The 25,946-nt window shown below is 37.6% G+C and overlaps 2 protein-coding genes across 6 annotated transcripts in view; one reads left to right on the top strand and one right to left on the bottom strand.

The window, feature by feature from the left end:
* ranbp3a (RAN binding protein 3a) overlaps positions 1 to 25,946 on the bottom strand; it is a 1,280,039-nt gene that overhangs the window by 228,140 nt on the left and 1,025,953 nt on the right. The gene's annotated exons all lie outside the window — the stretch shown is intronic.
* The window catches only part of comp (cartilage oligomeric matrix protein), a 29,622-nt gene continuing 7,217 nt past the window's right edge, over positions 3,542 to 25,946 (top strand). Inside the window, 18 exon segments of one of the 4 annotated variants that reach the window (NM_001365303.3) lie at positions 3,542 to 3,671; positions 6,894 to 6,967; positions 7,208 to 7,256; positions 7,353 to 7,501; positions 7,724 to 7,861; positions 7,950 to 8,024; positions 9,697 to 9,849; positions 9,931 to 10,035; positions 10,134 to 10,241; positions 12,136 to 12,295; positions 13,853 to 13,971; positions 16,375 to 16,427; positions 16,515 to 16,708; positions 18,694 to 18,872; positions 21,256 to 21,304; positions 21,387 to 21,583; positions 24,157 to 24,329; positions 25,110 to 25,249. In NM_001365303.3, coding sequence (NP_001352232.2) covers positions 3,596 to 3,671; positions 6,894 to 6,967; positions 7,208 to 7,256; positions 7,353 to 7,501; positions 7,724 to 7,861; positions 7,950 to 8,024; positions 9,697 to 9,849; positions 9,931 to 10,035; positions 10,134 to 10,241; positions 12,136 to 12,295; positions 13,853 to 13,971; positions 16,375 to 16,427; positions 16,515 to 16,708; positions 18,694 to 18,872; positions 21,256 to 21,304; positions 21,387 to 21,583; positions 24,157 to 24,329; positions 25,110 to 25,249 — 2,191 coding nt within the window. In that variant the 5' untranslated portion in view covers positions 3,542 to 3,595. 4 annotated transcript variants of the gene reach the window in all.

Raw genomic sequence — 25,946 nt, 5'->3', positions numbered from 1 at the left:
CTGGGCGTCTGTGCCAGAGTGAGTCTTATTACGTCTTACAGTGTGATGCATTAATGCATGAGTAAGACTTGGTTCAAACCAATCAGCGCGCTCTATTGTGCAACTTCATTAATATTCATTACTGTCACAGTGTTTAGACGACAGAGACGCCACGTTGTGTTGGCAAAACAAGCGTGAAGTGCTGCTTTTATAGTTTGCTGCAGTTAAGTTTTGTTTTCATTTTCTCTCTGATAGAGCGCAGCTGGACTCACGTGTGGATTAACAGTGTGCGCGACGCGCGACAACAATAACTTACGTGTCTAAGGAGGCACATTGTTTACCTGAGAGCTGTTCTCATCTGCAAACGCTGAGATCCGGATTTGCTTGTAGTCTTCTCTTTATAAAGACGCGGCTCTAGTTGCTGGTGATTGTCCTGCCTCTACAGATTTGGTAAGTGAGTGACCAGTGCTCTTTGTTTATTCAGTTTGTTCGTATCGAACAAACTATTGCACCGAGTGTAAACATGTTAGCACCACAACCAAACTTTAACCTCGTGAGGGATTTTCACTGCATTTTGTGACCGGAATAACACACGCGGCTTTCTGACGCTACCTGCCATGTGCATCTAAGTTTCCGGGAAATGCTGAGGTTTTTTTTTTCCTCTCATTCGCCGTGCGGTATCAAACATTGCATGAAAAATACACGCTTAGAGCAGTTCCTCGAATCAAATATCTCGTTTGTCGTGAGGAGCATGAATGAATTCCCTGAATGAAAGAGCCAAACTGCAGTTAAAGTCCACCATTTAATAATTTGGCAAATAATTCCACTACAGATGTCCATGTAGGTTTAACACCATCACTTTCTCCTGTGTGTTTGTGTGTGTATTTTGACTCTGAAACTTGCGCGTGCCCAAATAGACACTTCCACACCATCCCACTTTTCTTCCTCCGACATTACCCCCTAAACAGAGCTGGACACGCCCACTTTTCTGACGTTTTCCAAAGTAGAGGTGTGAAAACACCCTGCTGAAACGAGGGGGTTTCATGGCCCTTTAAACCTTCAGTGAACACTTTAACATGCTACTTCTGGGTTGGACCTAATTTTTTTAGCGTTACTTGTAGCATGGATTAATCAAGAAGCTGGAAACATTTATGTGTAATACATTGGAAGTTAACAGAGAGATTTCTTCAAATATATATTTAAACATTACATTTTTAATAACTCATTTCACAATCACATTAGTTACAAGTCACGATTCACACTTTTAACAAACCATTAACTAAGACTATTAGCTTAATAAATGGCTAATTAGCGACTTATTAATAGTAAGATGGAAGTTGTGTTTAGGGGAGGATTAGAGATGTAGGATAAAATCATTGTTTATAACGACCAAAGAAGTGTTAATATAACAATAGTAGGTCAGTTGTTAACAGCATGAGTTGTGACTTGAACAAAAGAGTTAGCTTAATTTCTAATGACTAATTTATTTTGTCTTTGCCATGATGACTACATAATATGTTAATTTTTAATTAGCAAAATGCTAGCATTCAGCTTAACGTGCAGATTTAAAGGGTTAACTATGGTAATTTGATTAATTTATTCGAGTAAATTAGGCAAGTCATAGGACAACAGTGGTTTGTTTCGTAGCCAGTTGAATCAATACTTTTTTAACAGGGCTAATAATATTGATCATAAAATCATAAAAACACACACACACACAAACACACACATGTTTGTTTTTGTGAAAATTGGGTACATTACATAGACTTCCATTCATTTTACACAGCCCAAATCGTATATTATATTGCCCACACCCCACCCCTAAACCCAACCATCACAGGAGTCAGTGTCCAGCTTTACTCTGATTAAACTCATCCTGTGGGATTTATAAGCATTTTGAGAAATGAGGACGTCACCAGTGTCCTCATATTTCACCTGCTTTTTGTAATACCTGTGTCATACCTATGTCATTATACAGATTTGTGTCCTGATATGTCACAAAAACACGTACACACACACATGTATGTATGTATATATATATATATATATATATATATATATATATATATATATATATAACTGCAAACATAGGCTCATTCTGAAAACGTAGCCCTGTATACATCACTGGAGATCGCGAATGTCGTAAAATCTGAAAACGTGCTAAAAAGGGCTTTTTTTCTGGACTTCTTTTGTAAACTGTTGGTTGGGTTTAGGGAAGTGGGTGAGTGGGCGGGTCAATCTGTAAAATTGGTTGGGTTTAGTGAAGGAGGAGGGTGGGTCAGTCGATTGGTCGTTCGGCCAGTCAGTCATTCAATCAGTCAGTCAGACAGACAGTCAGTCGACAGCGTCCTCTGGTGAGTTTACGTGAGAACAGCGGGCACGAACGGCACTCACAAGAGAAACTTAAGATATGAAAAAGCATACACAGCGGCCTTTCGTAGATTCATAAAAACAAAAACTGCAAAAATATGTACCTCCCGGGACGCATTTCGTGGCCTCCAGAAACGTCCACAGGAGTACAATTTCAGAATGAGCCTGGGTTGCAACTTTGCCGTATTATTACTTAAAAAGACTATATTTGTCGGCGCAATAGCCTGGTGGTTAGCGTGTCGACACATGGTGCAGTAGAACGTCAGGGCGTCCCGAGTTCAAATCCTGGCTTGAGGACATTTCCAGACCCTACCCCCCTCTCTCTCTCTTCCACTTCGCTTCCTGTCCTATCTAATACTGTCCTATATAATAAAGGCCAAAAAATAAATTTTTTGCTTGTCTTAAAAAGTGGTGCACGGTGGCTCAGTGGTTAGCAATGTCGCATCACAGCAAGAAGGTCGCTGGTTCGAGTCCTGGCTGGGATTTCTGTGTGGAGTTTGCATGTTCTCCCCTTGTTCACATGGGTTTCCTCCGGGTGTTCTGGTTTCCCCCACAGTCCTAAGACATGCACTATAGGTGAATTGAGTAAACTAAATTAGCCGTAGCGTATGTGTGTGAATGTGACAGTGTATGGGTGTTTCCCAGTACTGGGTTGCAGCTGAAAGGGTATCCGCTGCGTAAAGCATATGCTGGATAAGTTGGCGGTTCATTCTGCTGTGGTGACCCCTGATGAATAAAGGGACTAAGCTGAAGAAAAATGAATAAAAAGCATTTCTACAGTGTAGTTATTAAAATCACCCTTGTATTTATTTTTGAATTAGACTGAAATTTACTTTAGAACATTCCTTAAAGTTTTAAAGCAAATGATAAAGTTAAGCATTTCGGAGTGGCGGGAAAGCATTTACACAACCCGACACACTGGTATTTTCTCATAACACTGAGAAAAGTCGAACAAGCAGCCCTTGATCATTGCTTGTGTGTGTGTGTGTGTGTGTGTGTGTGTGTGTGTGTGTGTGTGTGTGTGTGTGTGTTTGTGTGTTTGTGTTTTTATTTGAGACTCAAATCCAATTTTTTTTTTTTTTTTACTTTGCATGCGAACCTTGGAACGGAATGAAAGGTGTGATGTGTGAAGATCCAGACTGCAGCTGACGTCAGAGGCGTGTGGTATAAAAGCAGAGCAGACACAGACACAGACACACACTCAGAACCTCAGATCTGTTGCCCTGCTCAGACGCAGACCCTGAACATGCTGTGGAGTCTCTGCTTCAGCTGTTACTTCTATCTGCACAGCGCTCTGGTTTCTGCTCAAGGAATATCTAGAGGTTAGTTGATTTTTCCACACGTTTGCATTCGATTTTGATGGAAATTAACATTAATAGAAGCTGCGTCGATGTTTTATTTATTTAAGGAATGACTTGCGCCTCAGAAAACAATACAGACACGCAATGAACTCTAGGTGGCGTTTGAAGGCGTGGGACATGGAACACAGACACTCCTGACAGTTCTGGAGGTCATTATTAAAATAATAACAATAATACTGAAACAGTGAAGGCGGTTTAAAATGACAGTGACCAAAACAACATTTCAGATGTTTTACAATCTCTTAAAACAAAATTACATTACTTGTTTTAATGCACATACTGGAATTTGTTTGGTAAAAGTGTTTCCATCATAGTTTATGAGCATTTTTTCTTTTTGAATAAAAAGTTTATCCTACTCAGCTGTGCGCATACGTTTTTTATGTGCATTATGGGAACATTTCCAAAATGCACATAAGAATTGGTGGATGGAAACATAGATATTGACAAAGTAGTGTTAATGGTTTTTCTTTGTGTTTGTGAGGTTTTATGTCTCAACAGTGGAAGATTTAACATGCACTGTGAGGTTATTCCAAAGAATATTTACATTCCTCTATATTATTTGTAGTATCAGTCTTGTATTTTTGATTTTTATTACTTTTTACAGTGATTTTTAGAAAGGTTTAAGCTATGTATCTTCGTTTAAACAGATATTGTTTGATGAGCTACAAGCTATCATGATCAATTAAACATATACAGTTAAAGTCAGAATTATTAGCCCCCCTGAATTATTAGACCGCTTGTTTATTTTTTCCTTAATTATTTTTTACCGGAGAGAAGTTTATTCTGCACATTTCTAAACATAATAGTTTTAATAACTCATTTCTAATAACTGATTTATTTTATCTTTGCTATGATGACAGTAAATATTTGACTAGATATTTTTCAAGACACTTCTATACAGCTTAAAGTGACATTTAAATGCTTAACTAGGTTAATTAGGTTAAATATGCTGGTTAGGGTACTTAGGTAAGTTATTGTATACAGATGGTTTGTTCTGTAGACTATCGAAAAAAATAAATAGCTTAAAGGGGCTAATAATTTTGTCCTTAAAATGGTGTTTAAAAATTAAAAACTGCTTTTATTCTAGCCGAAATAAAACAAATAAGACTTTCTCCAGAAGAAAAAATATTATCAGACATACTGTGAAAATTTCCTTGCTCCATTAAACATAATTTTGGAAATATTTCAAAAAGAAAAACAATTCAAAGGGGGGCTAATAATTCTGACTTCAACTGTGTGTGTGTGTGTATATGTATATATATGTAAATATATGTATAAATATGTATATATATATGTATGTATATATATATATATATATATATATATATGTATACATACATACATACATACATACATACATATATATATATATATATATATATATATATATATATATATATATATATATATATATATATATATATATATATATATATATATACTGTGGAAATTTGCAAAGTCAAGACCTATAAGTGGCATTAAAATTTCGTAATTCCATCAAAAATAAACATTTTTCTCAGCCTCTTTTGTTTATGTTGAGATATTTCACTTTAAAGACCAGATGAAGGACTTATTCCTTGCCATAAAAGTGATATTACTGAAAATACACACAGGAGCCTGATAAAAATGCTCATCTTAGAGGAAAATTTCAGACGGCATTTAGAGGTTTTTGCATCTCAACTCTTCAATTTCACAGAAGTGAGGAGCTGTTTTTGGCACAACGTAACATTTACATTCCAAGAAGTTGCAGGATGGAGACCAAATTGAAGTAACCATCTATAGGCTAGATGAACAACTGATAAGTTGAGCTCATGGATGTCTGGAATGCATATGGAAACACTGCTGCCACTAATGGAAAGAGCACACTTCCCTTCTGTTTTGGGTGGACAGCCCTCAGGGGACGGGAACCTCGAACAGAAAGCCCCTACTTTTAAGTTTTTGTCTTAGATCTTTTGGTGCTGTTGTCCTTGTTAACATTTGCTGCTTTCAGCAATGAAGAAAAGCTCAACTTTTGCCAAACAAGAAATGTTTCTCGCATTTCTGCTCCCGGGTCTCTTAAAAAAAAGACCTCATAAATCACGACTGTAACAGTTTATCTGCTGTCATAAAAGCATGTTCACCCATGAGATTAATCAAAAGTGAAGCATGATGTTTAGATTACATGTTATGGCCACGCTTAAACAAAGAAAACAGAACCCGCCATCAGTTCTGAGCAAAGCAACATGGATTGGCGCACATCATAAACACTCGTGTTTTCAGGGAAAGACACAAAAGAAGTTATTGGCATATTACTATAATACTAAAGTCCGGGCTGCTGTAATGTCAGATGCTGAAAGCCATCCACAGGGCCTGCAGGTAAAGTCATTATATCGTGAGCAGAGCTTTACAAGCATTAATCATGAAGCTCGGCTTTTGTTCTTGTGTAGTTTATTTTTCATATGTTCTTAAATGTAGAGTTCCTTAGAAAGATGAACTCCCCCTCAAGTCCTTCCAGACCTCTATATCTGTCTTTCTACACTCTCAGAAATAATAGTATTCAATTCATCTTTATTTTCTATAGCGCCTTTTACAAAGCAGATTGTGTCAAAGCAGCTTAACAAAGAAGTTCTAGTAAATTGAAACCGTGTCAGTCCAGTTTTCAGAGTTGAAGTTCAGTTTAGTTCAGTTCTGTGTGGTTTTATTTTCACTTCTGAAAGTGCAAACACTGAAGAGCAAATCCATCGATGCGCAAAATATTTTTTTGTTGCTTGTTCAAACCACTTATTTGAAACGAGCTTTTTTGGGGGACAACTTAATTGTTTATGTTCAATCCACTTAAATTTGCTAAAAGAATTGGGTTAACTCAATAGATTTGTGTTTGGACAACATGAAAGTATTGTGCGGAACCCAGCATTTTTCACAGTCACACTTAAACAATGATTTCTGCTGCATGTTCAAACTACTTATTTAAAAAATTAGCTGAATTAACACAATTGTGGGGGGAAAGAACTTGGTAGATTCATGTTCAATTCACTTAAATTTGTAAAAACAAAAATTGAGTCAACTTAATTGATTTGTGTTGGGACAACATGAAGGAATTGTGTGGAACCCAGCATTGTACACTGAAAAATTGTTGCATGCAGAACTGTTGCAAACAATTTATTTGTGTTGACAATTCTGACAATTCTGCATTGTTCTGTACAGATGGAGAGATTATCAAACAGATTAAAGGCACAAACCAGGAGCTTGCTGAAATCAAAGAACTACTCAAGCAACAGGTAAATCACAAACCAAATCAAAAAGCCTGCCAAATAATTTCCAATACATATATGTAAAACTTCACTTCTACACATGAATATTTTTACTCGTATTTTAACCCAGCATTTTCTCAAATATCATTTAAAACATTGAAGTTCACACTTTATTTGCAATTGTTCAATTTAATTTGATCTCAGTTGATTCAGGCTGCAAAGCTGGATGTCTTTAACCCACAAACTGAGATGAATTCTGTTTTGCAGATACAGGAAATAGTTTTCCTGAAGAACACGGTCATGGAGTGTGAAGCCTGTGGTGAGAAATTCTAAGCTCAACTTCAACTGAGATCCATAATCCAGAGTGTATCTGCTAAAGTTTGGATATTCTTTCTCTCTTGTGTCTCTTTAGGCATGAGACCAGCAGATCTGCAGCCTTCATGTGATCCCAACCCCTGCCACTCTGGTGTGGAATGCATTGTTACACCCAACGGCATCAAGTGTGGCGCATGCCCAGCAGGCATGACGGGAGATGGAACTCACTGTGAGGACGTTGACGAGGTTTGTGGGCTGCCTGAGCTGAATTTGGGGTATATTCCAATCATTAGTAAGCCTCCCTATGCTCTATGCACTCTGAAGGGGAAGTGCAATCTCATGAAGAATTGTCTAAAAAAGTGGCTAACTATTACGATTTCACTTGAATGTCATGCCACAAACTACAGCCCTAGATTTGATATTGTTTATTGTGCACTAAGTTTTTTCTATGCTCTTTTTTGTGTATAGTGTACTGTAATCCCATGTCACATGGGGGTGAGATGCATTAACACATCACCTGGGTTTCGCTGTGGCCCCTGTCCTGCTGGGTACATGGGTCAACAGGTGCAGGGGGTTGGAATCGCCTATGCATCGGCTAATAAACAGGTATCAGATTTTTGAACTGAGAATGTTTTACTCGTTTGAATAGCAGGAAATTAAAATGTTAACAATTAAATGGAAACTTCTTATGCAGGTCTGCACAGACATTAACGAGTGCGCGAATTCAAATGGAGGCTGCGTGGAGAACTCTAACTGCATCAACACACCGGTGAGTGAAGTATTATAATCTCGATCTCATTCTGGTGGTGTAATATTAGTTATTTAACATGGACATCACAATTACACTGGACAACAAAATACATCCCTGCTGAAAAATCCAGCTTGATGGTTGGCTGGTTTTAGCTGGTTGACCAGCCTGGTTTTAGAGGGGTTTTGGCCATATCCAGGCTGGTTTCCAGCCATTTCCAGCCTGGTCTTAGCTGGTCAGGCTGGAAAATGACCAGCTAAATCCAGCTAAAACCAGCCTGACCAGCCTGGTTTTAGCTGGACATTGCTGGCTTTGGCTGGACTCCCAGCCTGGCTTGGCTGGTCATGCTGTTTTTTTTCCTCGTGTTTCTCGTGATGAAGAGTAGGCAAAATCTAATATGTAATGGGGAAAAGAGAAAAATAAGATCATTAGACGCCGGAGTTGAACCGAGTTTATGAATGATAGTGTCAAAACATAATGCCATGCGCTTTAGAGCTACGCCACACATGCTGCTGATGTCCGCTCGACTATCACTTAATTAGCTCATTCCAACGAGGTGTCCAACGAGACCCCACTGCGTTACCCTCGTCAGCTGTCCCACTTTTTTTTCTTTTGTTATTAATTCTCGAGGACAAACTTGCAAATAACACAGTTTTTCTCCAGTTTACCTCCTAGGCCAGGGGTTGGCAAACTCGGTCCTGGAGGGCCAGTGTCCTGCACATTTTAGCTCCAACTTTACTCAAACACACCTGCTTGTAGGTTTCTAGTGATCTTGAAGACACTGATCAGCTTGTTCAGGTGTGTTTGATTAGTGTTGGAGCTAAACTGTGCAGGACACCGGCCCTCCAGGACCGAGTTTGTCCATCCCTGTCCTAGGCACACCTCCAATTCACATTCTGTTCAAAGTTTCTCTTCTTGCTTGTTTTTGCCGTTGCTTTTTCGTTTGGTTTTGAAAAAAGTAGAGTCATTAGCATATTCATACGGGGGAGGAGGCAGGGAGGGGTTTTGCGCTTGTTAATTCAGATGTACAAAGAGAATATGCGTGGGATTCCGCGTACGCAGTGTTTCATGCATCTGAATTTTTTTACTGCGCACGCACACTTACAGCTTTGTGTGTACGCAATGTTTTAGTATTATTATTAATAATTTTATTATTGTTTTAATTATTATTATTTCAACGCAAGTCTTCGTACATGAGGCCCCAGAGGCTTAAGCCCCCAAAGCCCCCCCCTCGCAATGCCACTGACTTAGCCACAACCGTGATATACAATAAAATTGATTTGACAAATTCCTAAATCATGATCTTGTTTTAATCTAATTTTCAAAGCTTATTGTATGCATCCATACTAGGCACAAATGCACCTGTCACTTAAACACAAACAAACACAAATATTATAATGCCTTACACTATTCCTACTTCTAAACCCAGCCCTCATGGGAAAAATGTGGTAAATTTGAATGTCAAAAGACCACAGTAAGTATTATTTTTGAATTACAAGTACACAAGGCATGTGTGTGTCATTGTCATTATATGTTATTATACAGTTTTGTATAATTTCACTATATGACAGTGTATGCGACTACATGGATTTATATGTGAGAAATAAAGGCCTTTGATTGATTGATTGATTGACTGACTGATTGATTGATTGATATAATTCTCCTTGTTATTGTGAATTGTTGCGTGTTGCAGGGTTCTTTTCGCTGTGGCCGCTGTAATGCTGGTTTTGTTGGGGATCAGGTCAAAGGGTGCAAAGCTGAGCGGACATGTGGTAACGGTCAGCCCAATCCATGCCATGCCAGTGCAGAATGCATTGTTCACCGTGATGGACAGATTGAGTGTGCAGTAAGTCAATGAGCAAGTTTCACAGACGCAATGGAAACAAACTGATTAACAGATGCGTCTAAATGACATCGTCTGTTTTAGTGTGGCGTTGGATGGGCTGGGAATGGATACTTATGTGGAACTGACACCGATATCGATGGCTTCCCTGATGAAAAGTTGGAATGTGTGGAAAGAAACTGTGCAAAGGTAAACAAACAAAAATTGATTGAACTAACAGTTAAGTAACAATAAAAGGAAAACCTATAAATGATATGTGCTTATCTAAATAAAAATGCTTTTTTTAGGACAACTGCCTCACTGTTCCAAACTCTGGCCAAGAGGATGCCGACAAGGATAACATTGGTGATGCATGCGATGATGATGCTGATGGCGATGGGATTCTTAACATAGAGGTCAGAGGTCACCCCATTTCAGATCTATATGATCTTCTCAGATCTTTTAAAAAAAGGTTATGTTTTTGTGGGAATAAAATCATGTGAATGTATATAAATTAACCACTTTACTGCCATTATGTAAATTTGTTACATTTCCTTGTAAGATCTGGGTGAAAGTTACTAGCAAGTTGCCTCTTACCTTCGATTTAAACATCTTAACTCATAAGGAACCGATCTAAATTCTATACATGCAACTATGATTCTCAAACCTGATTTAAAACTCTATTATTGATTCCAATGTAGTCTCATGTTAGCATGCTTCAAAGCAAATAATATAATATAATATAATATAATATAATATAATATAATATAATATAATATAATATAATATAAAATAAAATAATATAATATAATATAATATAATATAATATAATATAATATAATATAATATAATATAATATAATATAATATAAAATAAAATAATATAAAATGATATAATATAATAAAATATAATATAAAATAATATAATATAATATAATATAATATAATATAAAATAATATAATATAATATAATATAATATAATATAAAGTAATATAATATAATATAAAATAAAATAATATAAAATGATATAATATAATATAATATAATATAAAATAATATAATATAAAATAATATAATATAATATAATATAAAATAATATAATATAGTATAATATAATATAATATAATATAATATAATATAATATAATATAATATAATATAATATAATATAATATAATATAATAGTTGGCATTTCATTCTGTTTTGGTGATACCTGATAAATAAAGGACGAAGCCAAACAAAAATGAACGAACGAATGAACGAACGAACGAATGAATGAATGAATAACAATATAATATAGTTCTAAAAAAATAAAACGTGGTAGGAAAGCCTTTAGAGCGCTCTTTGGTGCAGCAGAAATATGAACTGTGTCCTGAGTTGTGGCTGGGCGCCGCCAACTTGCGGCGCTTCTGTGTGTACCCTAATAGAAACCTATGTTTAGAATTCTAAAATGCAAGGCACTGTTGGCGCGACGCTGCGCTTCACTGAGCTGCGCTCCTGGTGTGCGACCTGCTTTATACTTTGACCAATCTTACCTTTGTATGCATATTTTACTATGTCCAATGTAGTCTAACTGTTTTATGTTCAATCCACTTTCACTTGTTTAGTTAACATAATCAATTAGTGTTTGAACAATGTGAATGAAATATGTGGAACACATATAGTTCAACACACTTTCTTCATGTTGTCCCAACACAAATCGAATAAGTTAACTTAATTTTTTTTTGCAAATTTAACTGGAGGGCGAAGCAGTGGCGCAGTAGGTAGTGTTGTCGCCTTATAGCAAGAAGGTCGCTGGTTCGAGCCTCGGCTCAGTTGGCGTTTCTGCGTTTCTGAACATGCTCAGTTTGCATGTTCTCCCTGCGTTCGCGTGGGTTTCCTCCGGGTGCTCCGGTTTCCCCCACAGTCCAAAGACATGCAGTACAGGTGAACTGGGTAGGCTAAATTGTCCGTAGTGTATGAGTGTGTGTGTGTATGTTTCCCAGAGATGGGTTGCGGCTGGAAGGGTAAAAACTTGCTGGATAAGTTGGCGATTCATTCCGCTGTGGCGACCCCGGATTAATAAAGGGACTAGGCTGACAAGAAAATGAATGAATTAATGAATTTAAGTGGATTGAACATAAAACAATTAAGATATCCCCCCAAAAACTCACGAATTGTGTTGATTCAGCTCATTTTAAATGAATAGTTAGAACAACCTGCAAAAATATATTTTTGAATGCAGATAAGCAGCTTACAATGCTTTTACTATTACCTATGCTAATCTCCAATGACCTTGTTATGCCCTCTCTGCTGTTCACTTCTCTGACAGGACAACTGTGTGCTCGTCCCTAACGTCAATCAGAAGAACACTGATCAGGATGATTATGGAGATGCTTGTGATAACTGCCGTCTGGTGAAAAACAACGACCAGAAGGACACAGATGCTGACGGTCAGGGTGACGAATGCGATGACGACATTGATGGGGACGGTAAGACTTTTATATGTTCATCATTGGGATGTTAGATCTTAGTCGTGATGTTGTACAATTTTGTTTGACATGGATGAAAATGAGGGACGAAAGTGAGGTTTGGAAGTATAATGTGTTTAATGAATTGTATGTACTTCATCAGTTGTTGATGTCAAACTGACATATTACAGCACATGCCTTTACAAAGACAGTGAGGACCAGATTAAGTAATAGTTTGTGGATGAACCTATTGAGGTGACATGGTGGCTCGGTGGTAGCCTCACAGCAAGAAGGTCGCTGGTTTGAGTCTCGGCGGGGTCAGTTGGCATTTCTGTGTGTAGCATGCATGTTCTCCCTCTGTTTGCGTGGGTTTCCTCCGGGTGCTCTGGTTTCCCCTACAGTCTAATGACATACACTTTAGGTGAATTGAATCAACTAAATTGGCCATAGTGTATGTGTGTGAATTAGTGTGTATGGGTGTTTCCCAGTACTGGGTTACAACTGAAAGAGCATGCGCTGTGTAAAACTTTTGCTGGAATAGTTGGTGGTTCATTCCGCTGTGGTGACCCCTGATAAATAAAGGACTGAGACGAAAAGAAAATGAATGAATTAATGATCTTATACATTTGTTAAAGTTTTCCAGTAGAAACATAAATAAAAAGAAGACAATTGAAATTAATCAAGCATGATATTGTGTAGGAGTCCATTTATTTGTATCTGCGCCATTATTTAATGACCAAAAAATCATGTCTTAAATGGATAGGTCACCAAAAATTACAATTCTACCATCGTTTACTCATACTCCACTCTACGTTTCTTTCTTCTGCTAAACATAAAGGAAAATGTGGGGGAAAAGCAGCCATTGACTTCCACTGTATTTTGCTTGTCCATTCCTACTGTGCATGTTGATGGCTGGTTTTTAAATCCAGAATATCTGATTTTGTGTTCAACAGAAAAATAGAAATTAATAAAGGTTTAGAATCACTTGAGTGTGAGATAAAGGTACATATATTTTAATTTTAGGGTGAACAATGCCTTTAGCACAGGTTGTTTGTGGCTGATTTGCACTACAATATGCAAAAGATCGCTTCATCTTTTGCAAACTTCTTAATTTTAAAATAACTATTGTAGAGAGGCAGAGGGAAAACACAAACACAGTTGAGTTGAGTTAAAAACAATGCCCCGGAGGGTGCTTTATGTACAAGTGATATAGTGATTAAATGGGTGCTCTTCTTGGGGTGCGTGCTCAAGTGCTCCGGGGAGATGGTGAAGGCTGGTGAGAGTTCTGGTGTTGGATCGGTCACGAGCTGGATTCGGCTGTGGGAGAGACAAAGAGACGCAAGCGTTAGCGCAGGGAGTCATGTGGAAATGAAGCTCATCCTCTTCCTGTATGGGGCTGGCTTTTATCTCTCCCTGGCTGATGAGGTCCAGCTGTGAGCGATCCGGTGCTGATGATGTTCCAGCTGGGGTGAATTTGTGACCAGGGCGATGTGGCATCAGTAGACTCGCTACACTATGTACATGTAATCCATTAATACCTGCATTTGTCCAGCTGATAAGTTGTGTTTTGATGTCCAGGGATCAAAAACGATAATGACAACTGCAAAAAGGTGCCAAACCGTGACCAGAAGGATCGAGATGGAGATAATGTCGGCGACGCCTGTGACAGCTGTCCCTACATCCGCAATCCTGATCAGGTCTACATTCCCTATTTTAGAATGTGTTCATGGGTTTAGTCATGCAAACAAAAATCTCAATATTAGCTTTGATGATGCAAGCTGAGATTGCATATCTAAGAGATTTAATGTCAGACACCATGCACAGTGGAGCTTGTGAAGTTACTGTGAGGGGTGGGGTCAGGTGTGGGCATTAAAAAGCAATACATACTTCTCAGATTGCAACTGCACCAGGTCTGCATCCAGACCCCTCTCAAAAATCAGTTAGTCCAGCATTAAAAAAAATGAAAATTCTGTTATCAATTACTCACCCTTATGTTATTCCAATCCCCTGAGACCTTTGTTCACCTTCGGAACACAAAGTAAGTGTATTAGATGAACTCCAAGAGCTCACTCTTTGTCTAAAGTCCAGAAAAAAAAAAAAAAAAACATTGTCAAAACATTTTTACGTGACTTCATTTGTTCAAGTGTAAACACATGGAGCTAGGTTAACACTTTAAAGAACCAAAATACTGTAAATACGACTTCTTACACTTATATCTTCTCTCCCGCACCAGGTCAGAGTGCGCTTTTACTACAGTCAGTATTGCAGTGTGATTTATTGCCATTAGAGTTGATGTAGAAGGCATAGATGACCAAAGTTCTATTTTTAAGTCCAGACTTAAGACACATTTTTATTCTATTGCATTCCCAGGCTTTTAATCTTTATTGTGGTTGTTGCTGTAATACTTTTATTCCTATTATTACTTTTATTGTTATCTTTTACTCTTTTAGAGTGTGTGCTATGGTTTTGTTCAGCACTTTGGTCAGTGCCAAACTGAAGTAAATGTGCTTTATAAATAAACTTTACTTACTTACTTACTAAAGTTGTTTTTTTTACAGTTATTTGGCACATGAAATTGAACCTTCAAATAATTACAGTTGAACCACTGAAGTTTCACTTTATCTTTATTTCTCTAGCACTTTTACAATGCAGATTGTGTCAAAGCAGCTTAACATAGAATTCCTAGTAAATTGAAACTGTGTCAGTCCAGTTTTCAGAGTTTAATCTCAGTTCTGTGGGGTTTAATTTTCACTGCTGAGAGTTCAAACACTGAAGAGCAAATCCATCGATGCAAAGCTCCACAAATCTCAAACCAAGCAAGTCACATGGAATCTTTTGACATACTGTAGTTTTTAGTTCGTTTTTTGGACTTAATGTCTTCATTGCTGACTATGGAGGATGAGGGAGCTCTTAGATTTGTGTTTTGAAGATGAACAAAGGTCTCAGGAGTATTAAAACGGCATGAGTGTGAGTAATAACCGAATTAAAATTTGTGGGTCAACTAATAGGAATAAAGCGGAGTTTCAAATATTTGCCTTAGAATTCACACCTATCGGCAAATGAGCTCAGATTTTTATTTGATTTTTTGACACACTATATATGTCATTTCCTACATTTGTAGCCTTTTACTACTTACTTTACATTTAAAATACATTTACAATTAACAAAGACTGGTACAAAAACCAACCTAATGTAGAAGAATCCGCCTTTTGTCAAAGTGACAAAATCCTGTTACTAAATACATTAACTAACACAGCCTTATTGTAAAGTGTTACTAAAATGTTAATATGCCATAACTAATATAAACAACATAGTCATTCTGAAAAAGTTGCCCTATATTCAATTCTGGAGATCGCGAATCATGTAGCTAGAGGTACGTATGACTGCAATTCGTCTTTAAAACGAACACTACTAGCTGGCGCTTACCAGCTGACTGCTTCCATATGAACAGCTGTTAGCGGTTACCAGTTTGTCCAGTGGCTCACCGTGTTTGTCGGTAGACTTGTGACGTGGAGCGTATTTGACTGCGACAACTGGGTTTGAGTCTGGCGATGAACTGTTCCAGAAACAAAAGCCAAAAAATAACGAGGGCTTTTCTTTTTCCTGGTCAGTTAGGTTTAGGGAAGTGGCCTGGCGCTGGTCAATCTGTACTTTTGAAAACACTATCGGTTGGCTTCAGGGAAGGGAGGAGCTTGGTCAGTAAGTCAGTCGACAGCAGCCTCTGGTGGATTACGTGAGAGGAGTAGGCGGGAATGACACTCGTGAGAGAAATTTGAGATCTCTAAAAGAGTACACAGCAGCTTCTGGTGTATTTGCCAAATCAAAAAACGAAATTCCTGTGATGTATTTGGCGCTCTCTAGAAATGTATACAGGGGTACATGTTCAGAGTAAGCCTGGGTTACTAATATGACAATACATGAGAAAATAAAAATAGAAAATAGTTTTTATTCACTGGCAAACTTAACTTCACCCCTAAACACCAAACTCCACCTATGCTTAAAAAGTAGATGTGAAAAGAGACCTGCACTGTTACTAAGGCCTCAAAATATAAAACATTTCTAACATGGTCCTTGATTGATTCTCCTTCATTATTCCACAGACGGATGTGGATAATGACTTGATTGGTGATCCTTGTGACACCAACAAAGACAGGTAAATACAAAACTGCAACTATTAGATTTCCCTTGGTTACAACCGTAATCAGAACGTTCAATCCGATGTTTCATTCTCCATTCTTAGTGATGGAGATGGCCATCAGGACTCTCGAGACAACTGTCCTGCAGTTATCAATAGTTCCCAGCTGGACACGGACAAGGATGGCATCGGAGATGAATGTGATGACGATGATGACAATGATGGCATTCCCGATCTTCTTCCACCCGGTCCAGACAACTGCCGATTGGTTCCAAACCCGCTACAGGAAGACATTGATGGTCAGACTTTAAAAGTTTGAACACTTTATTTTACATTAATCTTTTCATAATTAAACTGATATTCTGTCTAACAATCTCTTTATCAAAAGTTTAAGATGACTTACCTAATATGGAATGCTGGTGTCCATCTGGTTTTAGTCACTTAATACATAATGAACCAGCTTGGGCAACACAAACAAGAGACTAATCAGCACAACCTGGCCTAGGAAATGCAAATATACAGTGAGGGGAAATAAGTATTCCTCACATCACCCTTTTTCCTCAGAAAACTTATTTCTAAAGGTGCTGTTGACTTGATATTTTCACTAGATGGTAAAAACAACCAAATAAATTCATGTAAAAAAACAAACAAAATGTGTTATGTGTATTACAATTAAATGACACAGGGAATAGTATTGAACACATGAAGAAAGTCTCTGCCTTTCTTTACAGTTAGTTAATATTACTGCTTTAGTCCAGCATCTACATTTGCAGGATGATGAAAATTATAACAGGTTGGACATTTCAGCAAGACAATGATCCAAAACACAAGTAAACTCTCAAATGCTTTTAGAGAAAGAAAATCAAGTTATAGAATGGCATAGGAGGCATCTTTAAGCTGCCAAAAAAGCTGTTTATATATATATATATATATATATATATATATATATATATATATATATATATATATATATATATATATATATATATATATATATAAATAATCAAATAGATTTTAGTAGTTCAATACTTTCTCCTTGTGTCATTTCATTGTTATTAAACATAACTTAATTTTTTAAAATATTTTTTTGTTTTGTTTAATTCCCATGTTTGTATTTTTATTTTATTTTAATTTTTTTATCAAAATCTGGTTCAATTCCAACGTCAATAGCTCCTTTAGGAATTTTATTCCCTGGAAAAAACAAAACGTGTCCAATACTTTTTTCCCCCACTGTTTATATTTAATATGAAAATTAATGCTTACTTATTTTGGCTTGATCAGAAGGGTTACAAACCATACTCGCAGTCATTTTAGAAACTTCCTCCCTGCATCCAAGTCACAAACTTGAAACAACATCAAATTGACATTGACGTCAAAATAACAACACAAAAAGTACTATAATATAAGAAATGTTTTTTAATCTGAAAGCTCCAGTTACAAATAACAAATGGAGTGCAAATTCTCCAGCAGGAAAGCACTCTATATACTTCAGCCTCCACATCAAAGTTCCTGAGAGCAAAGAAAGTCAAAGTGCTCCAGGATTGGCCAGCCCAGTCACCAGACTTGAACATTATTGAGCATGTCTAGGGTAAGATGGAGGCATTGAAGATGAATCTAAAGAATCTTGATGAGCTCTTGGAGTCCTGCAAGAACGCTTTCTTTGCCATTCCAGATGACTTTATTAATAAGTGATTTGAGTCATTGCAGAGATTTATGGATGCAGTCCTTCAAGCTCATGGGAGTCATAACCAAGATTCTTTCTTTTTCCACTGCAGCATGACTTTATATTCTATACTGTACATTATTTCTGTGAAGTGACAAGACTTTTGTCTGAGCAAAGTCAGACCTTACTGTCCTAATTAAATCATTAAAAATCAAGGCTCGATCATATTTTATATTAGTAAAGTAAGCGTAATCTAGAGGCCTTTGCCTTTCATTTTAGCCACGTCTGATACCACATGATCAACTAGAAGTCAAGTTATTATTTGTTGTTCCTAAATCTTGGATAGGCGATAAGACTTTTGTCAGGTAGTGTACAATGCATGTAAGCTAATTTGATGCCAAAACAACATCAAATTTACATCTAACACTGGTGTTTTTTGACACCCTTGTTAGATGTCAATTTGATGTCTTTTCAAGATCAAGGTAGTCATAATTAGCATTGTTTGACATATTTTTCAATGTTATTTTGACATCAAGGTGCCCACTAGGATGGCTTTTTGTGAATATTGTATGTCAGATTACAATCGCTTACATAATGATCTTGATCGTCATTGGTTTGCAGGTGATGGGATTGGAAACGTTTGTGAGAATGACTTTGACAACGACACATTTAGTGACATCATTGACGTTTGTCCTGAGAACGCAGAGGTCACTCTCACTGACTTCAGAACCTATCAGACCGTGGTTTTAGACCCAGAGGGTGATGCACAGATTGATCCAAACTGGGTGGTCCTCAATCAGGTTTGTAACCTCTTTCTACTCCTTACTATATCTGTGTCCACATTAAGGACCAAACACAATCTGTTGAGCTTCAAAAGAAACGAAAATGAGTGTATATGATCTGCTTCTGCTTTACATTCCAGTAAGGAAAAATAAACAGATGCTAAATGATGGATGAGATCCTTCAAAGAGGGATGAGAGGAATGAGGGGAGAGGAGTTTTGAGGATCTGTCTCTCTGTTTAGACTTATTTCAGAATCAGATTTCATTTGTGTTCATGGACCACACAGCTAGTCTTAATTTGCCTGGGTGTGTTTGTAGGAGTATCCGTAAGTGTCACGTGGGATCAAGGCAAGAGACAGCAGGGGTAAGGATCAAATCGCAGTTTAAGACTATTCGTGCAGGCAAACAAGATCAAAAACAGGTGCGGCTAGTACAAAAAGGACAATCCAGGAACATAGTCAAAAACAGGCAATGGTCAAAATAGGCGACTAAACAGGATCAATGATATAACAAGGCTGAGATTAAAAATGCTGCTAACACTTTATTTTGATGGTCCCTGTTGCACATTTTATTGACTAAATGTTGCATTGTAACTACGTGAAGTTTATAAACTAATTTCAAAAGGATCACGTGTTTACGATTGCTTGCTGCTGCGCATTATTCAACTTATGATTCACCAATCAGAGGATTCCTAAGCCACTATAAATACCCTAAGTTCCATATTACAGCATATAGTATATACAGCATATATATTCTTACATATTGAAGAATCCCCGCTTCCACTCAGACTCCTCCTTTCCTAGATGGGTGGCACGGTGGCCCAGTGGTTAGCTCTGTTGGCTCACAGTAAGAACGTCACTGGTTCTAGTCTTTACCAAGCCAGTTGACATTTCTGTGGGAGTTTTCACATTCTCCCCGGGTTCCCCGGTTTCCTACCACCATCCAAAAACATGCAACTTAAATTAATTGGCTAATACAAATCAGCATCATAGATATGCTATTTGTAAGTAGTTATCTCTTAAGAGCAATAAACCAGATCTTCCTGAGCTCTAACTCCCCTGTTGCCTTGCAAGCGGGAAGGAGCCCCGGGCTCGAGGATCTTATGAACTCAGGGCTCTCTCCCCAGAAAGCATGCCAAACAAGCTTTATAATCAATCATCAGCTAAGTATGAATGCCAATTACTTCTCATTTGAGAATTTAGTAGACTGTCTACTTAGTGTTGATACTGCTCCTTCAACAGACATTTAACTGATTATAAGAAGCTTTGCAAGTACATGTCAACTTACACTAACCCTAATCTCATCCCCAACCTAACAGTCTACTTATAATCTATTGAGAATTAGTTGGCATGTAGATGCAATGTAACTTAAATACAACAAAATGCGTTAAGATGCGGATGGCTGATGTGAAACTGGCGTTTCGACACAGTGTCGAGATTCCGAAGCGCAAGCGTTTTGAAACACTGCACCGAAGTATGATTCAAAACGTCACTTGACTAAAATGATTCGAAGCACCCAAGTCACGTGACTTAAACGATTTAAAGCATTAGACTTTGCAGAAGCATTTCGAGACAGTTGTTGCTAGATCAGATGTGATTGTGGCTGGAATTTAACAAGTATTATTTATATTATTTATTAAATTTCCCATTTATTGTATTTTATTAAAGTCTACCCCAACCATCAGAGGTGTGTTAAAACAGTCGACATCAGGAATTAAAGCATCTTTTTTTTAAATTAATTATAAGCATTTATATTTATACTGACTCTCTGCAGCTTTGTTGATGAATTACCTAGCAATTTCACTGTATTCATTACAAACATGCTCTATTTTAAAATTATTTTAGATTTGTAAAACTCATTCTTGAGGGGCAGATGATCACAGAGAGCTCAACGGATCTTTTTATTCCAGTATGCGCACATACTGTCCTGTGGATATGGTTATGTGTTGGATATGGCATGTTAATATGCGTCTGTCAATTAATTCAATGGGTGGAGAATGTCACGTTGATGAATGTCATGTCTGATGTCACATTGCGGTGGGCCTCAAAATAGGAGGGATTTGGATCCTATTTTAATATCAGGAAATAAAAAAAGAGACTTATTGTGTTTATATCACTCTAATATAACTATGGACACACTTTACTTGCACACAGTTCTGTTCAAACAGCTTACAAAAGATGATTTTCATCATAGGTGCCCTTTAAAATAATTAAGGAGATGTTGGTTTTCTTGTCCGATTTATGCTAAGCTAAGCTAAGCTAAAAGTGCCAGACCCAGATTTCAGCTGGATTCATAAATGATGAAACTCAACTGTTTAGCTGCCTCCCCCCAGCCCCCATCCCCCCACCCCACCCCGAAAAAAAATTTATTGTTTCTTTAATGAATACTCATCTTTTCAATAGGGAAGAGAGATTGTTCAGACCATGAACAGTGACCCTGGACTAGCTGTGGGTAAGAGACTTTGACAAAGAGACACATCAGTGAATATTCCGTCAGAAGACTCCACACTTATACTCTCTGGTTACTCGAACAGGCTATACCGCGTTTAATGGAGTGGACTTCGAGGGAACGTTTCATGTGAACACTGAGACAGATGATGACTATGCAGGGTTTATTTTTGGCTATCAAGACAGCTCAAGCTTCTACGTGGTGATGTGGAAGCAAGTGGAGCAGATTTACTGGCAGGCTAATCCTTTCAGAGCTGTAGCTGAGCCTGGTATCCAGCTGAAGGTGAGATTTCTGCTGTCTTTGATTACAGAGATGCAACCAGTGGTGGACGTAATACACAACTGAAGCACTTGAGTAAAAGTACAGATACACTAATACATTTTTTATGCCAGTAGCAGTGTAAAATCCTCTCTTTTAATATTACTTGAGTCAAAGTGCAAAACATGTGACACCACACTGAGCCTCATTCAGATCAGTTTGTATAATGAGTGAATCTTTTCCTGGAGACTGACTCTGAATGAATCCTTTAAATCAGTGTATCATTTACTGGACTCTCACTCAGAAGAAATCATTTGAATCATTCAATTAATCACTCTGAAAAGGTCATTTGAATCATTGAAGCTTTTACTGGACACTTGCTCTGAATGGATAATTTGACTCAATGAATCATTTACTGGAGACTCACTCTGAATGGATATTTTTTTATCAGCGGATCATTTACTCGAGAACACTATAATGGATAATTTGAGTCGGTGAATCATTTTCACAGATTCACATGAACTCACTCTGAAGAAATCATTTGAATCAGTGAATTAATCACTCTGAACAGGTCGTTTGAATCATTGAAGCTTTTACTGGACATTTGCTCTGAATGAATCATTTGACTCAATGAATCATTTACTGGAGACTCACTCTGAATGGATATTTTTAATCAGCAAATCATTTACTCGAGAATCACTACGAAAAGATAATTTAAGTCGGTTAATCATTTTCACTGATTCACATGAACTCACTCTGAAGAAATCATTTTAATCAGTCAATTAATCACTCTGAACAGGTCATTTGAATCATTGAAGCTTTTACTGGACACTTGCTCTGAGTGGATCATTTGAATCAGTGAATCATTTACTGGAGACTCACTCTGAATGGATATTTTTAATCAGCGAATCATTTACTTGAGAATCACTATGAATGGATAATTTGAGTCGGTGAATCATTTTCACTGATTCACATGAACTCACTCTAAATGAATCATTTGAATCAGTGTATGATTTACTAGAGTCTTATGCTGTGTTCACACTAGATGTGGTACGCGCAGATAAATCATGCAATTTGCGTGTAAATAGATGTGAACATTTTGAGTTTACTCGCTTCATTCGCCCGTCAAATCTGCTTCATTTGTGCATCAAATTCACTGAGTAATGCAATAGATGGGAATTCATGTCATGGCCAGGACTTCTGTCTGCTCGGTGACTGTAGCTTCATTGCTAAATGGCTAACATGAATTTTAAAGAGAGAGTAGCTATGCTTATGTGCTTTAGGAAGGCTGAAAAACAGCGTTGATTCATTTGGAGCCGTGTCTGAGACCAATAGAGACATTCAGAGGTGCACCCAGCTCTGTGAGTTCATCAACTCCTCCAGAAACTGTACTTGGATGATGGAAGTTTTTAGCGGTGCTTCCGACTGAGCCGAGCGTAGTTTGATGAGCTGTTGTCTGGTGTCAGCTAGGGGATTTCCTCTCGGGACACCAACAACAGGTGCTACATCATAATCACTCCCTTACACGAGCAAGGTTCTGATTGGTTAACACGGCGTAAATGTCTGCTGAAGTTCAGAATTTCCAACTCAAGCGCAAAATGCCTGTCAGTCTCGCAAAACGCTCAACTCGCGCTGCTTCATCCGTGCGTATCGTGCCACTATGACGTTATTTCACTGACAAATGTGAGTGCAGTATTACAAGTCGAGAGCGCATTCATGTAATACGAGCGACCGAATCTCTTTGCTCACATGCTGATTTCCTCTGTTCATGGACTACTCTCAAATATAAACTGCTCATGCGCTAAACTTCTCGTGTTTGTCAGTTTCTGATAGGACCGGGTTTCAAAAGCACGTCAATAATCAAGCGCACGTTATTATCATCAGCTCAAGAAGTTTGATATTTTAGATATAGACGCGCGGTGAGCCCAAGCAAGAAAGCGAAACCGCTCGCGCTTCAGACTGGCTCGTAAAAAACTAAGTGCTCTTCTTTTTGGCTTTGTGGCTGTTCATCAAGACGATGACAAGGTTTGTTTGAGCCCGGGTCGACCATGGCTTGTTATTATTTGTATATATATTTACACTGTAAAAGATCTCTCGGCTGTGCATTTCAAACATGGCGGCTCTTTTGTTTTCATTCTCGCTTGTTGCGTAAGCGTATGACATTTCTCTGTAAACCAATAGCGTTCAGCTGCGCGTCTAGCTCCGTCTTTTAGTGCTCTTTCTCCTGTTTGGTACCCTTTCGAAACGGTGTCGAAAAAGTGGTATGGTATGGTTTGGTTCGGAAACAGCCTTAAAAGCGTACCAAACCAAACCATACAATACCACTCAGTACAACTAGTGGTACAGTATAATTAGATTAACGGATATAATTCTGCTGTTTATTAACTAAACATTCAGGAAATGTGGTGGAGTAAGAAGTACAATATATGGTTTTGGAATGTAGTGAAGTAAAAGTTTCCTAAAAATATATACTCTGATAAAGTATAATATTTACTAGTGAAGTAAAAATTATTTTAAAAAAGGTAACTGTCCACCATTGGTTACAACAGTTAGTGCTAATAACAGATCTGATATGAGCTTATTTATCTTGCTGGTAGGCAGTGAAATCAGACACAGGACCTGGAGAAAACCTGCGGAACTCACTCTGGCACACAGGTGACTCCACCAACCAGGTGAAACTGTTGTGGAAAGATTCCAGAAATGTTGGCTGGAAAGACAAGACCTCCTACCGCTGGTTCCTGCAGCACAGACCGCAAGAAGGCTACATTAGGTATGTTGGATAACGTTTCATCTGATTTAGCAGCAATTACAATATCCTCCATTAGGTTAAAGGAGTTTTTAGCCAAATCCAGCACTGAACTTTCAGAATTAAGTTGTTGTTTGTTCCTTGCTTGTCCTTGTCTTTGGCTAGGCAGAATCTCGGCTTTTAGCACTACATAGTTTTAAATCTGGTAATTATGGAGCATTATTTCTTGCACATGACCACACAGAACAAAATTGTAGGCACTCAAAGACTTGTAGGCCTTTGACTTCTCCCTTGTAAAGTCATTTGGAGTTTCAGTGAGATAGTTGTATATTTCGGACTGGATGCTTGGCTGTTTCATCTTATCTAATATCCATTGGGAGGGTGCTATGGACCTGTCAGACAAACGCCGTTCACTTTAAGGTTAATTTTGCCAAATAACTGTGCTTATCACTTGGTGACAAGCTGAAAGCATTTTGTAAATCATATATATATATATATATATATATATATATATATATATATATATATATATATATATATAATATGTAATCAGTATAAGTTATTTCTAAGACAACAACAAACACTGTATCGCATCGGATGTCATTCCCTCGCTGTAAATGCAAGCGATTCTAGTTCTTTTTCTAAAACTTGCTGCGCGAGCATCCTGAATGTTTACAAACTTTGTAATTTATCTATACAACAGGTTATGAAAGATGTCATTTTAAAAATAAAAATTAGCATTAGCTTAAGTATTAGGTATTAGTTTAGGGTCCATCTGTGATGATTTGCATATCTTGCATGCAGGGTTCGCTTTTATGAAGGTCAGCAGATGGTGGCAGACACAGGAGTTATTATCGACGCAACCATGAGAGGAGGAAGGCTGGGAGTTTTCTGCTTTTCTCAGGAGAACATAATCTGGGCCAACCTGCGCTACAGATGCAACGGTGGGTTATTCTGATGAAATACATTCTGCACACATTAGAAAGCAAGTAAATAAGTTTACAATCACTTAAGGGGTGTTTAGCAGATGTAATATAATAATCCACATAATCAGAATACTTAAAAATATACACTTCCCTGGCTACTTTTCTTCTTTACAATACCTAAAAGTACCTCTAGATATATACCATTACAATGTGGTCATGTATTGGCCCCCTGCTTGTTATCAAATTATTTCATAACTCTAACAAGAGGCAATTCAATCCTAACTTCATGTTAACACTAGCTATCATAACATTATTTATCATTATGTGGCTCTTTTTGGATTCTCGGAAGCTTTAGAAATTAAAAATGTACAACAGGAAATACGTTGGCACCATTGTTTACATCCTTCAATAGTCTCAACACATTTTGCTACACTTTGGTAAGTGTATCTGCAGTGTTTTTAAAAGTTTTAAAAGTTGCTAAAACTTGACAAGGTATTACATTTTGTACCGTATACAAGGTATAGTTGTATGCCAAAGCTTACCTGAATTTAAGCAGCGAATATTGGGGCGCTGTGTAGTTATAAAATCGATAAAATCCTGCTCGACTTCTGTCATTTACTGCAGTAACCAAGGCAACACCTTTATTCCTGCTGTTCTGGCGCCACCTGCTGGATTACCATTTGTATTCAGTATATGAATAATGTTTTAGTTTAGG

Source organism: Danio rerio, chromosome 11 (assembly GCF_052040795.2).
Source record: "Danio rerio strain M-AB ecotype USA chromosome 11, GRCz13ab, whole genome shotgun sequence".
Lineage (NCBI taxonomy): Eukaryota > Metazoa > Chordata > Actinopteri > Cypriniformes > Danionidae > Danio > Danio rerio.
The sequence above is the reverse complement of the archived record's forward strand: the minus strand, read 5'-3'. Positions and strand labels throughout refer to the sequence as shown.